This window comes from Triturus cristatus, chromosome 4_1 (assembly GCF_964204655.1).
Source record: "Triturus cristatus chromosome 4_1, aTriCri1.1, whole genome shotgun sequence".
In the NCBI taxonomy this organism is placed as follows: Eukaryota; Metazoa; Chordata; class Amphibia; order Caudata; family Salamandridae; genus Triturus; species Triturus cristatus.
The window spans coordinates 279,749,899-279,767,599 of NC_140585.1; the positions used below are offsets into that span (position 1 = coordinate 279,749,899).

Consider the following 17,701-nt stretch of genomic DNA (forward strand, 5'->3'; position numbering starts at 1 on the left):
GAGGCACCCAACATTTTCCAAGGAGCTGGATCTGTGGGTGCTGAAGTTGTTTAAGGAGATCAACTCTGCCATGTCCCTTGCACGCTGGCAGAGATATGAAAGTACTTTGAAATGTTTTGGCTAGATATGCTCGCACGGTTGATGAGTACTAACCTATTTGCATTTGTTCCTGACGCTCCTCCATTCTGAATTTACATAGTCCAATTAGTGTCACAACAGGGTAAGCATTTCAGATGAAGAGTGTGAATGCTCTATAGTAATTTCTCAGCCTGGGTCTAAATATATAAGAATACATTTGAGGCCTTGGTGGTGACTAAGGTAGCATACAGGAGATGCCCATCTCCCTTTAACTTTTCTCTTTAGTTATAGAAACCTTATTTATAAAGATTAAACAACAATTCGGAGTTATGGTAATTAAGATAGTACAGAGGAAGAGCATGCCATCATTACACGCATAAGACATCTTTCTTTAGGTCATAGACCCATTGATCTACACCCCAGTCTGTTCCTTGATCTTTTTAGGATTTCTATATGGTATCTGGCCTCCTTCTAATAATTTAAAGTTGCTGTTGTTTATCCTGACCTCCATGAAGCACAAGGATGTAGTTAATTCATCTAGTCCACAACAGTTTTCTGAAATCTAAGCTCCCAGGTAAGGGGTGCATGGCTAGAGAGGTTTACTGCAAACTTTCAGAGTTTAACAAATGTAAAAAGAAGCTAGGTGTATGCGGGAAAATACTGCTATTATTTATATATCGCATACTGGTACTAATATTTACAGAACATTTCATTTTGTATACCGTGCTGTTTTGTAACCACTTCGCAAAGCCTAAAACTAGGTTTGTTTGGCCTGGCCTGCATGTCACATTCCATATACTCCTGCTGCTATTAGAGAAGGAGGTGCATTGGTCTCATATGTTGTAATATATGTGGCGTTACATGGTCCATATTTAACTGGCAACACTCTGGCAATGGTCTAATTATCCTCTGTATTTGAGGATGCAGCATCACTTAGGTCGCTTACAATATCTACCTAAAACTATATGCAATTCTCAACAACACGCTAACAGGATCATGTTTACTAGAAATTGATCAGTGCGGTGTGGCATAGAGTTGTCAAACACACACAAATCTAGACTGCAAGGTGAATGCAACGCCCTTAGTAGACCATACATGGTCTCAAAAGATGAAAGCGGGTGAATCTGGGCCTGGAGCTATCATGTTCCACTTGGAATGATTTCTATGGGAGGGGTAAGAAAGTCTTTATACCAGCAACATATAAACTGATCCAATGATGCCAATTAAACAGCACAAAATTGAGACTAGCTTCTCTGACAGGTGCCTGAGATTACCACCTGACAAGTCCATTCCTATCCTTCGAATGAAATGACCAACAAGCAGCTCAGCTTTGGTCAAATGATGCAGGCGTGATATCGAACTTTATTTATGTACCATTGAAATTTTCTCCAGTGATCTACTTCGCGGGAGATATCTACAAACCAGTCAAGAGGAAACTTGCACTGTTTACTTTTGTATATTTAAGTGTTTATTTGCCATGGCATGGATACAACTTCTGCCCAATGGCCTTGTTAAGAAACTTGTTCATCTGCTTCCTCTGTGGCTTCTAGGCAACAAGGTTAAAGTAGGAAGGGACTTTCTGAATGTGTTTTCAGGTCAACAGAAAAGTTCTAGGAATCTAGCAAGTAGTCTGCAGTAAGAAGAAATGCTGGTCATTGAGAAAATCTACATGAATCTTATTGTATGGTGTGCACATGGTACTATGAAATACAATTTAAAAAAACAACAGTCAAACCACACACAAACATAACCCAACAGCACCCACAGGCACCGAGCCTCAAAGCCAAACACTCCTAAATTCAAAGCGCAAATCTCAAAACAAAGAGCAAACAAAAATATCTTGACCAAACAAAAAACAAATAATCAGTGGAGGCTGTCTCTAATGCCAGAGAAGATTACGCCTCCCAGCCCATTAACCAAAATATCAATGCATCATAATCAATCCTCAGCTATAAAAACAGTAGACCTACAAATCTGCTTGAAAATCTCAATCTTGGCCTACTTGTCATGCTACCCTGCTGGTTTAATGTCACACCTAAGAAGCCTGAATCATAATGCCTCTTCAGCAGGGTCCTGGCGTCTGCAGTATTTGTTGTCCAGATTGCAGAGGCAGAGAGTGTAGGAAAGGGGGTGGCATCATTTTCCACTATTTTGTGAATTTACAGGTGGTATTCATTCCATCCTACAAAACATTCTAAGACCTGCCCCGGAAGCTGGGTTATACAACAAACACATACAAATACGGATTTAGCCACCAGCCAAAGCAGGTGGCAGTTTTAAGAACTCATTCCCCTACTCTCATAGTTTGTGACTAACAAAGATAGGCTGTAATCTTAGGAAATGTCAGCCTCTGGGCTTTCTTGGCACTCCAACCCACACCCTCCAGTGTTATCGATTACACTGAGACATTAGATCTACGTCCAATGCTCAAGAAGACCTGACACTCTTATGCTCTGAACGCGATAATTGAAAACTTTTGAGGCATTCTGTCTAAAAAGAGGCGATGAACAGTTTGCATTGTACAAAATGCAAAACAATATTTATAAAAATGTAATTAAATTATTCAAGCGAAGGGATTACAAGAGAAACCGGGAACCAATGCTCAAAGCTGTAACAAATTCTAATAAAAAATAATTCTAAATGGTCACCTGCCCGAAAAAACAATCTTGTTAATAAACAAAAAGTTAATCAACCACATGGCGGACCCTCTACAGACATTGCGGGATAAGTGGACACAGGATGGGCTAGAATTGGATGACGAGGATTGGCAAGTTGCAATATCCTCCCCTAAAGAGGTGGCTATTCCGGCACGCTTGAGACTGGTTCAGCTTAAAATCCTTCATAGGATTTATATAACTGGGCCCCGGTTGGTGCACATGGGGTGGTCGAACACAGGCGAATGCAAAAGGGGCTGCGGCCTCACCGGAGCATTCATGCACACCATCTGGGAATGCACACATATTAGCTCCTACTGGCTCCAAATCCACGACACAATTAATGAGGTGTTACATGTCTCTCTCCGTCCGGAGGCATGACGATGTATTCTAAATATTTGGGAGCCCACAGACCTGAACACTTCCCAGACGCAATGGGCCACACTGGGATTCATGTTGGCCAAACAAAACATCGCTCAACTGTGGGGGGAAGCACCCCCGCCCACTCTAGACACCTGGGAGAAGGACCTTGATTGGTGTATGTTTAGAGAAAAAACTGTATATCTTGCAAGGGGGTGTCCTGGCAAGTGGTCCCGTATCTGGACTCCATGGAATGTATATAGAGGGGAGATTTGTGTACCGCCTCGAAGAGTTGATCATGATGACCCCATATCCCCATGATATTCCTCTCCATGATGAAGTAAATGTATCCATTCCCCCATACGTACTGTAATGTGTAGCCTTGCAACCCTCTGCACTGTACTGTGTTGCTGATGTGTGTTTCAATAAAAAGATTTATTTAAAAAAAAAAAATGATTCTTAAACTGGCATCGATCTAATAGTTTAGTGAATAAACAGGATGAAATAACATGTAAGGTAAGTAGGATATTTTGGTTTGCATATGCCCTGTCTTTCGTTACTTTGTATTTACTAAACCATGCAGAGTGGCTTAGTAAATTGCATAAATACTTTTGCGTCAGGGGCTGCACCACAAATGTGATGCAACCCCACCGCAAAATCATAGTAAATCGGGGCATCAATATGGGCTCTTGGAGTCAGATCATATGCAATACATCCAGATGAGGCACTGGGCCCCCACACCCCTCAGGTATACAGACCCCTCACAAACGTTTGAGTAATGGGTTTTCCTGAAGCAAATTGATAAACGCTTAATATTTGAATTCTACTCTTTGCTAGCGTAATCCCTATCGAAAGAGAATTCTACGGATCAGAAGCGGTGGGAAATGTATTTAAGGTGCACTTTTACAAATAACGAGTAGGAAGATACTTTTTATCCTATCCGACAGACAGTAAGGTATGTCTCTAGCAGAAAAACCATGAGCAAGATAGCAAAGCATTGGTATTTTACTCTGGCTCACACTCCGAAATGGAGCCCAGAGTGGAAAAGGAGTGCAGCGGGGAACACTCCTTTACCTTTTGTGGAATTGTCCTAAGTTGACTGATACTTGGAGAGGGCCTTAGATGGTATAGACAAAACCTTTGATATACACATCCAGCGCTTCCCGGCTTACGCAGTAGTAGGACTGCCTAATAGGCAAACATTTCTGCTTAAATTGTTAAGAGGCCGGCAAAACGCTCTTGCACATTGTGGGCAATACCTGGCAAGTCTTTCCCTTTGGGGCACGGGTCGGATCACAGATGACACTAACTGGCTTCATAGGATCTGGCCTCTACTAGGAACTGGGAAACTAACACACTTCCTAGCATACAAAATTGACACATTCCAAAAGATATGGGGGCATCTTTACAAACCCATAGCACCACCGGAGCGTCACTTTTTTTGACGCTCTGGTGGCGCTGAGTGCTGGCCCTATTTTACAAGGCCACGCAAAGCCAGTTTGCGTGGATGCGTGTAAATATGGACTTCTTTCACGCAATACTCTGCGTCAAACGGGCGTGCCATGGGTGTTCCCACGCAACACCCTAGGGTTTTATGACACTGCCCCAGATTCACAAGGGTTTCTAAATCTGAGGCAGCGCCAAAAACCAACACCTTTCCAGGGGAGGCGTTAAAGTGGCACAACGAGGAGAAATACTTTTATTTCTCCCCGTTTTTTGCTCTTTCTATGTGTGCTGCGTTTTGCAGCACACACAGAAGGAGCAAAACTGCATTGATTGTTTTTGTGCAGGAAGGTGTCCCTTCCTGCATAAACCCCACTCATCCCTTACCCCATGGTGTAAGGGTGCCTGCATTGGCGCACGACTGCTGTTTGTGTGCCAGCACAGGGGAGAGCACAGGGGTGTGCCATATTCATGTAAATATAACACATCCCCAAGATTTTTAAATGACGCAGCTCGGCTCAGCAAAATTGCGCCATTTCATTGTAAATATGCCCCATGGTTTCTGCATATTACACTTCTCTCAACCGAATTTTATGATCTAACATGTCCTATGTAACAAACTACTACATATAGGGCCATATGTAGGTACCTAAATACCGGTCGGTAACGGCCGAACATCGGTAAATATCCCGTTACCGGCCAGTATTTAGGCAATTGAGATGTAGGTGGCTGTATTTCAGGATTCGGTAATTTACCGAATCGGAATTTTAAGAAATCGGTAAAATACCGATTCGGTAAATTACAGAATCCTGTAATCCTATGTAGGGGGCACTCAAGTGAGTGCATTTTTGGTTTCTGGATTCGCTATTTACCACCAACTACAAGTTGATGGTAAATAACGAATACCTTTTAAAAAGCAATTTTGTGCTTTTTGAAAAGTGCCATGTGGCAGACATACATGCCCTTAGGGCATGTATGTGCGCCACATGTGCACACATGCACGATTCAGGGGTGCAACAGGGTGTCAATGTGACACCCTGCCACCCATGAATATGCTCCCCCTATTACCGATTCGGTATTTACCGAATCGGTAATAGTGAATGGCTTCCCATTCATTCCTATGGGCCTCCAGGCCCATAGGAATGAATTGGTAGGGATGCATTATTACCGATTCGGTAAATACCGAATCAGTAATACCGAATATTACCGATTCGGTAATAATTACCGAATGTTTACCTACATTCTATTTACCGATTCATAAATACCGAATCGGTAAAATTCGGTATTTATGAATCGGTAAATAGAAATTATCTACATATGGCCCATAGTGTTCAATCCGGTATAGAAGACATAGTTGTACTAAATCAACTGCCAGGAGAGTTGGGAAGATATTCTTTGAGTTGAAATCTGGACATTACCAGACATGGCTCAAGGAAGTACTGGTCGAGGCACGTACTGTATCCAGAAGCTACTAAGTAAGGGCGGGTAGGTAGAGGGTGGGATGGGGAAGTTGCTTTTCCTTTATTTTTTTCTTGTCTCTTTCTTTTCTTTGATTTCTTGTTCCGACCGGCCCTCAGTTTGCAGGTTATGGCTTTGTACATGGTCCTAAAATTTTTCAATAGCTAGATTTGATCTGTAAATAGTTGGGAATCCCTTATGAAACAAAATAGAAGATCAGAGGGAAGCAGAGCTCAGGTTCAACCCCATAAACACATTCTGTAAAAAGAATCTGCACTAAGCGAAGGCTTTAAGTGGGTTTGCTCTTCTAAATTATTTGGTGCAACGACGTCAAGAGCAACATTCTCGTTTATATTACCAATTCTGTGACAATTAGAACTGCGAAATGCTGTAAAAAGAAACCTGGAAATCCCCAAATTAGTGGCAAAACATATGTAGAACATCTCACAAAAATAACCACAAGAAGAGGTCCAAGAACATCTGTGGAACCCCTTTTGGGCTTCTCATCATTGGTGTTTTTACGAACAAAGCTGGTGTAAGTGGAGAAAGGGAGTTACACCCTCCTACTCGCCCTGTATCCTATGACACAATGCTGGTGCACCATCTCAACCACTAATCTATAGGTGAGAGCAACATAGAGGTCGTATGGGAAAACGTATATACAAGCATCTCCTAAAGATGTATCTATTCACACACAAAAGTACTTGGAGAGGGCCTTAGATGGTATAGACAAAACCTTTGATATACACATCCAGCGCTTCCCGGCTTACGCAGTATTAGGACTGCCTAATAGGCAAACATTTCTGCTTAAATTGTTAAGAGGCCGGCAAAACGCTCTTGCACATTGTGGGCAACACCTGGCAAGTCTTTCCCTTTGGGACACGGGTCGGATCACAGATGACACTAACTGGCTTCATAGGATCTGGCCTCTACTAGTAACTGGGAAACTAACACACTTCCTAGCATACAAAATTGACACATTCCAAAAGATATGGGGGCATCTTTACAAACCCATAGCACCACCAGAGCGTCACTTTGACGCTCTGGTGGCGCTGTGTGCTGGCCCTATTTTACAAGGCCACGCAAAGCTAGTTTGCAGTACTCTGCGGCAAAGGGGCGTGCCATAGGTGTTGCTGTGTGTATTCCCACGCAACACCCTAGGGTTTTATGACACTGCCCCAGATTCACACGGGTTTCTAAATCTGAGGCAGCGCCAAAAAACAACACCTTTCCAGGGGAGGCGTTAAAGTGGCACAACGAGGAGAAATACTTTTATTTCTCCCCGTTTGTTGCTCTTTCTACGTGTGCTGCATGTTGCAGCACACACAGAAGGAGCAAAACTACATTGATTGTTTTTGTGCAGGAAGGTGTCCCTGCATAAACCCAATCATCCCTTACCCATGGTGTAAGGGTACCTGCATTGGCGCACGACTGCTGTTTGTGTGCCAGCACAGGGGAGAGCACAGGGGTGTGCCGTATTCGTCTCAAGGTGGTGAGAGGATAGGGTTCCGTGGCCACAGCAATAACGGCTCGTTCGGGCAACGCATTAGCCGTTATTGCTGTGGCCACGAAACCCTATCCTCTCACCACCTTGAGACGATCACAGAATCTGTACCGTGACCTGTACTCCTGGAACCTCTAACCCGTAGGCATCGCCCTACTAGTCTTGGAATGAGACTCGCGTCCTTTAGGATTTATCTGGTCTTATCACCCGTCCGTTACGCCTCCCCAATTATCCAGTTTCGTTTACAGAGGCTTTTGAACATGGGCAATTTAATTGATTAGTCCTGATGATGATCCGAAATCCCCCTGATATGGATCGAAACGCCGTCGACACAGTTGTCTACCTTACACAGTGTATTCTTTTTGTATAACGTAATGTGAAGGTGACAGTAAATGTATCAGATGTTTTGCTACTCTATATTTTTCAGATAGAAACATCCTTGAAATTGCCCGAACGTCTTTCACATGTTGTCCTTACGATATGTAAGTCTCAGGATACAGGCTTGTATCCCACTGAGATTACACTTACATTTTCTGATTTATTGTTAATCATTTCAACTTATTAAAGGTGCCTCTGTCCGGCTGGACACTGGCTGAAATATAGAACCAATTTTGGCTATATTTATTGTTGTACTTATCTCTTTGTTTTCAGGGACCACTGTTTCCTGTAATACCCAATATTACCATCAGCATCTCACAGGCCCATGCCAGTCCTCTGTACTAACCTTTTCCTTTTCAGCGAGGTAACAAGCTGGAGATTAGTCACACCATTTACAACATGGACCCATCCAATGCACACATGATCTATGCACATAAGAAGGGGAAAGCCCAGACACTTGCATAACAACAATAACCACAGTATTATAGAGAGGAAACACTCAAACTAAAGCAAGTGTGGCTCACCGGCTCTGAATAAAACTCTTCCTTGATGCAGGTGAGCAGGCCAACAACCCAATGTACCAAATGTGAGAAACCTAGGGGCAGATTTACAAGCCCCTTGCGCCTTATTTACGCCGCCGTTGCGTCACTGTTGTGACGCAGCGGCGGCGCAAATCCTGCGCCATGGTGCGGGGTACTTACAACGTGACGCATCCGGGAGATGCGGCACGTTGTAAAGCCCTGCGCCACATGTAGGCGTTCCTGCACAGGAGGGGGCGTTCCGGCGCAGGAACGCCTCCTAAAAGTGGCTGAGTGAAATCTACAAGATTTCACTCAGTCACTTTTAGGCCAATGCTGCGTCAAAACCCTGCGCCTGCCTGAATCAGGCGTAAGGATTGACGCAGCATTTGCAAGATAGGGCCCCCCAGAGCATTGCTGGAGCTGTGTCGCACTTGCGACGCAACTCCGGCAATGCACCACTTTTACGGCACAGATGCGTCATGCATCTGTGCCGTTTTTGCCCCATGGTGCGCCGCATTGTAAATGCGGCGCAGCCATGGTGGCGGAGCTGTGGCGCACAATAACTGGCGCATCCCTGCTGATATGCAGGGATGCGCCATTTATTGTAAATATGCCCCCTAGTGTTAATTATAGTCACTATTGTTCTTCCCAATCACACCTCCACCTCTTAGGCAACTGGCAATCAGAGTTGTAAAAGGCAGAGGTCATAACCTCTCTCGCAGAGATCTGAGCAGGATAAAGAAAGGAATACAATCCATCACCAGGGCTCTGTTCTCATATTAGTAAAGACTTTAAAAGGTGGCCACATATGTGTGCATGATCAAGCAATACCCTGATTTCGGATGCAACCAGCTTTGCAATGCAGATTTTGACACTTTATCTGGAACTATGTCCAACCATTTGCCAGAGCTTATTTGGTTAGATTTTGTGATCCCAATCTTACAATATCTATGGATAAAGTCAGACAATCATGGTCAATTTTTAAGTTGGACATTCTCACCAAATACCGAATCTTCCACTGCGTATGTGTTTTCACAACTAACCAATTGTACTTGCCCTCAAGAAAGCCTGTTTTGTTAGCATATTGATTAGCCTACAAATAAATACAAAGATTTGTTCAAGATGACATACACGCCGCAAATTGTGCACAATATCAGTCATCCTAGATGGTGGGATTTGCCATCCTTTATCTTGTATTTAACATAATCCGTTATTCTTAAAGCATTCTCCAGCCATTGCATCTAAGGTACACATTGAAATATTCACTTGGTATTAGCTTGATGGATTATGAATTGCATATAATGTTTCATTTACTAAAGACTCTAGTACTTCAACACTAATTTTCTACCCCACAATTTAGTCTGTGATTGATGAAAACAGACAGTTCAATTATGTAAAAGGACCACTTTTTACTATCCTATAAAACAAATGAAAATGGCAGCCCCCGGGTTACTGGCCAACAAATCTGTTGGGCAGAGGAAACGCCCGCTACAGTAGCTTAAACTCATAATCTTGAAATATGCAGAACACCTCAAAGATCTACTCAGTGAGCCATCTATGTGGCTCCTCAGCCGTGAACAATACTGGACAGTACTGCACTGATGAAGGGTCTCTGGCCAACAAATCTGTTGGGCAGAGGACACACCCGCTACAGTAGCTTAAACTCATAATCTTGAAATATGCAGAACACCTCAAAGATCTACTCAGTGAGCCATCTATGTGGCTCCTCAGCCGTGAACAATACTGGACAGTACTGCACTGATGAAGGGTCTCTGGCCAACAAATCTGTTGGGCAGAGGAAACACCCGCTACAGTAGCTTAAACTCATAATCTTGAAATATGCAGAACACCTCAAAGATCTACTCAGTGAGCCATCTATGTGGCTCCTCAGCCGTGAACAATACTGGACAGTACTGCACTGATGAAGGGTCTCTGGCCAACAAATCTGTTGGGCAGAGGACACACCCGCTACAGTAGCTTAAACTCATAATCTTGAAATATGCAGAACACCTCAAAGATCTACTCAGTGAGCCATCTATGTGGCTCCTCAGCCGTGAACAATACTGGACAGTACTGCACTGATGAAGGGTCTCTGGCCAACAAATCTGTTGGGCAGAGGAAACACCCGCTACAGTAGCTTAAACTCATAATCTTGAAATATGCAGAACACCTCAAAGATCTACTCTGTGAGCCATCTATGTGGCTCCTCAGCCGTGAACAATACTGGACAGTACTGCACTGATGAAGGGTCTTTGGCCATCAAATCTGTTGGGCAGAGGACACACCCGCTACAGTAGCTTAAACTCATAATCTTGAAATATGCAGAACACCTCAAAGACCTACTCAGTGAGTCATCTATGTGGCTCCTCAGCCGTGAACAATACTGGACAGTACTGCAATGATGAAGGGTCTCTGGCCAACAAATCTGTTGGGCAGAGGAAACACCCGCTACAGTAGCTTAAACTCATAATCTTGAAATATGCAGAACACCTCAAAGATCTACTCAGTGAGTCATCTATGTGGCTCCTCAGCCGTGAACAATACTGGACAGTACTGCACTGATGAAGGGTCTCTGGCCAACAAATCTGTTGGGCAGAGGAAACACCTGCTACAGTATCTTAAACTCATAATCTTGAAATATGCAGAACACCTCAAAGACCTACTCAGTGAGCCATCTATGTGGCTCCTCAGCCGTGAACAATACTGGACAGTACTGCACTGATGAAGGGTCTCTGGCCAACAAATCTGTTGGGCAGAGGAAACACCTGCTACAGTAGCTTAAACTCATAATCTTGAAATATGCAGAACACCTCAAAGATCTACTCAGTGAGCCATCTATGTGGCTCCTCAGCCGTGAACAATACTGGACAGTACTGCACTGATGAAGGGTCTTTGCCCGTGGCGGCCTCACAAGTTCATAATTCTAAGTGAAATAGTGAAGCACAAGGGTCTGCTCCCCTCGCCAACTGTTACGCTTCGAACATGAACGTCACTGTGCTGGTGACATTTACGCTTCCTTGTCCACCCCAAGGATTCTCACCATTATGCTGACATAACACGCTAACCAAGAGGGTGTGCTCCCCTACCAAACCCCAGGCTCCTAACCATGACCAACGCTGCATCTCTTAAGAGTGGATGCCATACTGTGCCTTCCTGATGAATAATCCATTCTTCTCTATCCACAGCTTTACTGCAGATGCCAAGAAGGAGCGCCATCCGTTTGTGTATCTTCCATTTGGTGCCGGGCCCCGGTGCTGCATCGGGGTCAGGTTGGCACTTTTACAAGCAAAGATCACGCTTGTGCGGGTCTTGCAGAAGTACAGGTTTGAATGCTGCCCTCAGACCCAGGTTAGTACCATGCTGGCTGCTATCCATGCTTCTACGTGGAGTTCCTAGAGGGATATTTGTTTACAGAGTGCATCATTGGTTTCTGCTCCGGAGGAGTTAGGGTCTCGGGGGAGGCTTGATATTAATACAAATGACCCTTGACAGAAGCTAATCTAACGATTTGAATCATTCCTTCAGATATGCAACTTTTTTAACAGTACATTTGGCGATTCTGTATTACCATGTTCTGTGTTCGCTACCTTTCCATTCCAAAGGCACTGTATGTACACTCTCTGTTAGTTTCAATGTTTGGTAGAGGGAAACGTTCGAAGAAACTCCAAAGTGTTCCAGTCTACTGTACATTCTAAAATATCGTATTCCTACCATGATTTTCATCACATTTTCTCCACTATAATCAATTTCCTAGAAGCATTTATCTAGGATAAAGGATTTTGCACCCCTTGGGCATAGCCTCTCGTCTACGACTCTCTGGAAGGAGATTCTGATCATTGAAAGACACATTCTGATTTTTTTCAGCTAAACTGTAGACTCTCTGTTGCCAAAATCTACAGCATGCAGATGAGTTTTGCAGTCTGCCAGGGCCATTATGACTGCCAGATGCAGCAAGGGGGTTGTCTTTATCGGAATTTGGGACTGTACATACGTTTAAGGGGACCCAGCGGTACTGTCGCAGTGGAATACAACTAGAATATATGTCACTACCCGTATCCCATTTCATGTATTCTCTTCATTGACAGGCTTGCATTTCCCCCTTTTCTGTATTCATTGGCTGCCTCTTACCCAAGCCCTTCCTATTGTTTCTAGTGCACTGTCCTGTGTCTTTCCATGTACAGCATCTTTCTTGTCACTGCTCCAAGCTCTCTGTCTCCTAACATTCCATGCTGCAGGCCCGCCTCCTTTTCTTAAGCACCAACAACACATCCCTCATGTTGCTATATTCTATGTTCTGTACACATTACCTTATTACCCATCACAGCCCCTGCAAGCATTTCAATACATCATACTCTACATTTGACCATTCTGCGCCCCAGGCCATAACCTCTCAGCATAAATCTATCACAAGCTCTGCATCTCTGGTTTCTCCATCCCGAGTCTGGCATTACTACATTTCTGTGTACCCACCTTCCTTCCTAACGGAATGCATACATTGCTTCTAGCTATAACAACATCATAAATGCCCTTCTTTCTTAATGCACACTCCTGACACATTTTTGCACCCACATTTGTGTGTGCGAGGCCAAATGTTGCCCAGTGTTGTCTGCATTTTTTTATGTTATAACCTGTATATTCTAACTTAGGACAACCTTGGTCCCGTTTCCATAGCCTACGTATATCCTGGAAGCCATCTTGGCTCCCGAGATACCAAATCCTGTACCCAGCCACCTGTCGCTAGCTTTTTAGGATATTGTGTCTGAGGGTCAATTTCTATGTCTTGCATTGTGTCCTTTGGCCTTCAGTTTTCAAGCCTTGCACAGCTACATTTCTACACCACAAGCTTGATATTTCCCACCTTTCTATGTTCCAGACCCTGTCTTCCATACTTTTTGGATCTCAGATCATGCACCTATTTAGATGTTTTATAAAACACCTAATTGAAATCATTCAAACATGTCCTAGCAGACTCTGTGTAGTCCTTGGATCCAGTGTTCTCTCTGTAATCTGGGATTGCCCACGTAATCCTTGTCTCTGAAGACTATGGGTAGGATGATAAACAGGTTTAGTGATTTTCAGTCATTTTTATGTAGTATGCACGTTACAGCCCCAAGAAGTCATTTTGCATAAGAGCACTGAATACAATGAAAATGAAGTAACTTTTGTGCTCCTTGATTTCCAAGGGAGTGTTCCCACATTCAATCTTAAACTTGCTTCCTAAAAATTTGTAAAAGAGATTAATTGACCATCACATACATTTTGATTTGCTGACACATCTACTGTTCACCGTTTGTTAGGCTACTGGGAGATAACAGCAGACATTGGGCCACATGTATGAAACAATGTTGCATATGCAAGTGTTGCGAATCACAAAATTCGGCAATTTGCTAATGCAAAATAGCCTTTTATGATGTATGAATGATTTGCAGTTGCAAATTTAGGTAATCGCAATTTTTTGCGATTACCTAAAATTGCAAATGCAAATAGGGAGTCGCACTTTGCGATTCTGTAAGCACATGTATGAAGCATTTTTCAAATGCAAACTGTGCATTTAGGAAAATGCAATTACCATCTACTTCAAGTCGATGCTAACAATGAGCAAACTTTTGAAAAATGCACAAAACTGCATTTTTTAAAGTGCCATGTAACGCACACATGCCTTTAGGGCATGTGTGCTCTTTACATGTACACATGAATGTGTTTTGGTTTGCTTCAGGGGGGCTTAGGCTCCCGGGCACCCTTGGCTTTGCATGAACTAATTTGCAAATGACCAATTAGGTAATGGCAAATTAGCTAACGCAAAATCATTCGCACCTATGGGCCTTTCAGCCCACAGGAACGAATGGAGTAATATCACCTAATAGCGATTTACCGAATCGCTATTAGGTAATATTAAGGAATCGCTAAATCTTTGGCGATTCCTTACATACATAGCATTTTGCGATTACCAAATAGCGATTTGGTAAAACTCGCTTTTTGTTAATTACAAAATGCATGCTTATTTGATACATGTGGCCAATGGTCTTCAGAGCATTTACTACATGGATGACCTCTGTATTTGCACCTACTTTTCCACCAGATCCTAATCAGCCATCTCTTTCTTACTGAAACGCCTGCAGGAATCGTTGAATACGGATGATTAGCGTGAAGAGGGCGGAGTTCATAATCATGGCAGATGCAGCTTGAAAGAGTAGAGCTTGTTTGATCGTCCCTCTGGGTGAGACTTGACCATGGAAATTGTCAGAAGGATCATCGTAGGAGGTGTCCTGAGTCTGCACGCTTAAAGCTAGTAGCGGGGTTTGGAGTTGCGTGCATGCCCTTCCTGCAATACTGATCGTACCGGATCACATGTGGCCTCATGTGCATTGCCTCTGTGCCATAATATAGATGCAAGCAAATAGGTCATGAAAAAGGTCACTGACGACTCTCCACCGTATAGAGGTGGTGTAGTCAGAGATCTCCGCCCCTCCACCTTGCCCCCCCCACCCCCGGACAGACCCGTGGAAGGGGGAAAGGGTCACTTAATGCACCAGTGGCCAGTGTAGAAAGAAGTCCTTGGCTTAGACCTTTTCAGAAGGCTTGTATGAGGAGGACTGAGGTGCCGGTACACGTGTAAGGTACTGCACAGGGCACGAGAGGGCATCCATCTATTCTCTAGCAGTTCAAGGGTCAGTGAGCTGATGAGACCACTGTGGGGTCGTATTGCAGGATGACTGTTATGTTATGTTACAGCGTTCTTTTATAGCGCACGGCTACTCGAAAAGAGTGTCCCGGCGCTTTCCACCTGCATCTCAGAATAAAAATAACACAACACAGCAAAAGAATGAGAAAAAGAACTGAAACTGAAGCAATAAGAACAGCCTAAAGATTAAAAAGCCAGGTCTTCAGGCTCTTCCTGAACTGGAACAAATTGACAGTGCTGCGCAGCGAAAGAGGAAGCGAGTTCCACAGCTGTGGGGCTTTGCAGCTGAAAGAGCGCCCTCCCGTGCGGGCCTTCCTCACCCGAGGGACCACCGCTTTGTAAAGGGATTCCGAGCGCAAGGCGCGGACTGGTCGATAGAAGGCTAGTCTCCGCCGCAGGTATCCAGCCCCTGATCCAAACAGGGCTTTGTGCATCAGAGTCAGGGATTTAAACTGGATCCGCTTCCGGACAGGCAGCCAATGTAGCGCCTGAAGCAGCCCGGAAGCTCGGGCTCGTCTACGCAGGCCAAAGATAGCCCGGGCGGCAGAGTTCTGTACCACCTGTAGGCGCTGAACTAGGTAATCAGGGAGGCCAAGGAAGAGGGCATTAGCATAATCAAGCCTCGAACCGACGAGAGCCTGCACAGTAATACGCCTGTGCTCCTCAGACAGCAGGGGCAGGAATTTACGGAGCATTTTCAAAATTCCATAACAGGTGCCAGCCAGACCCAGAATGTGTGTTCGCAGCGATAGCTGGTTGTCCAGCTTGACACCCAGGTTTTTAGCCACCAAGGAAGACTGTGCAGGAGGGCTCATGTCGGACGGCCACCAATGCTGCCACTCCGGATCGACACCGCAACCAAAAAACAGAACCTCGGACTTGCTCGAGTTGGCCCTTAGACTGCTCCGTTGGAACCAGTCAAAGACCAATGTAAGACAGTCCCGAATTCTCCCTCCATCAAACTCCTGGTCTTTCCCGCATGTGAAGACGAGTTGCGTGTCGTCGGCGTAAGAGATGATCTGGGCCCCATATGCTTCCACCAAGGCCGCCAAAGGGGACATAAAGATGTTAAACAACGTGGGGCTCAACACAGATCCCTGTGGAACCCCAACTCCCAATGGCGGCATCTCGGCAGAGCTCTGGGAAACCCAGACCGTCTGGCGGCGGCCTTCAAGGAAGGATGTAAACCACCTGAGCGCCGTCCCCCTAAGGCCGATGTCATAAAGCCTCTCTAAGAGCGCCCTGTGGGGGACGGTGTCGAAGGCCGCCGATAGATCTAACATGACCAGCATCGCCCTCCCGCCGACATCAAGAGTCTCCCTGATGATCTCAGTGACCTCTAGCAATGCCGTTTCCGTTCTAAAATTAGGACGGAAACCGGATTGAGATGGATGGAGCAGATTGTTAGCTTCCAGAAAGCGCGACAGGACACCGTGGACGTGTTTTTCCGTGATCTTCGTGAGGGCCGGAAGAAGTGAAATTGGCCTATAGTTGGCCAGAACCTCGACGTCGAGACCCGGTTTCTTTAGGAGGGGGATCACCATCGCTCTCTTCCAAGAGCTGGGGACCCTCCCCTCCCTCAGCGAGGCGTTGAGGATGGGATTAACCAGCGGATTCACCACCTCCGCCATCCCAGCCAAAAATTTGGCGGGGCAGGGGTCAAGTGGCGAGCCAGATTTCAAATTGGCCAACAGCTGCCTGGACACATCGCTGGAAACAGCAGGAAAATCAGACAGCACCGCCGTCGGTGTGTGCGGAAATCCGCACCCAGCCCCGGAGACACCGCTTCCATCCTCCGGTCCTTCCACAAAGGAGGCCTGAATCGCCTTGATCTTATTAGTGAAGAAGCCGGCCAGATCACCTGCCCACGTATCTGAAGAAACTAGAGGGGGCGATTGGGAACTAGGGGTCGTGAACTCCTTCACAATGGTGAAGATCTCCTTACAGGAGTTCGCGGATGCCTCGATCCTCCTAGCCAAATAGTCCCTCTTAGCTCCCAGAATGTCCCGATGGTAGGCCTTCACCACCGCCTTGTAGGCGAGTTTAGCCTCCCCATCATACAAACGTCGCCAGGCCCACCTTACATTGGCTGCGAGCCACACGAAGAGCCTCCGTAAACCATGGTGCAGATTGCCGTGCCACCGTGGATCGGAGGGCTACCTTGGGGGCCAGATCGTCCAGCCTATCAATGAGCCACCGCTGCAGAGCCTCAGTGTCGCTATCCAGATCGCCCGAAAGATGGCATGGGTGATCCAGAAGCGCCTGTTCCAGCATGTCAGGTGTCACTCTGTGCAGCGCTCTCGAGGTCGGTCTAGACAAGACTGAGGCACTGTTATCCGGCCGCGCACTCTCCAGCACCGAAAATCTGATCAGCCTGTGATCGGACCAGAGCACCGGCAGGGTGTCAACCTCCGTAAGAGGGACAGATGAAAACACCTGATCCAGGGTATGCCCCTTCTCATGGGTTGGCCCCGACACGAACGGTAACAATCCCAGTGGAGATGTAATATCCAACAGTTTGACCGCATCCGAGTCATCCGCTACGTCAAGGTGGAGGTTGAAATCACCAGTCATGACGCAGTGCTGTGAGGTCAGCACCAACTCAGAGACAGCTGTCTGCAGA

At 45.4% G+C, this 17,701-nt stretch overlaps 1 protein-coding gene across 4 annotated transcripts in view; it reads left to right on the top strand.

The window, feature by feature from the left end:
* Positions 1-17,701, top strand: part of TBXAS1 (thromboxane A synthase 1) — a 405,845-nt gene that overhangs the window by 381,531 nt on the left and 6,613 nt on the right. For all 4 annotated transcript variants that reach the window (XM_085652048.1, XM_085652049.1, XM_085652050.1 and 1 more), the window contains one exon: positions 11,582-11,744. In XM_085652048.1, the coding sequence (XP_085508174.1) occupies positions 11,582-11,744 (163 nt within the window). The remainder of the gene's footprint in view (positions 1-11,581; positions 11,745-17,701) is intronic.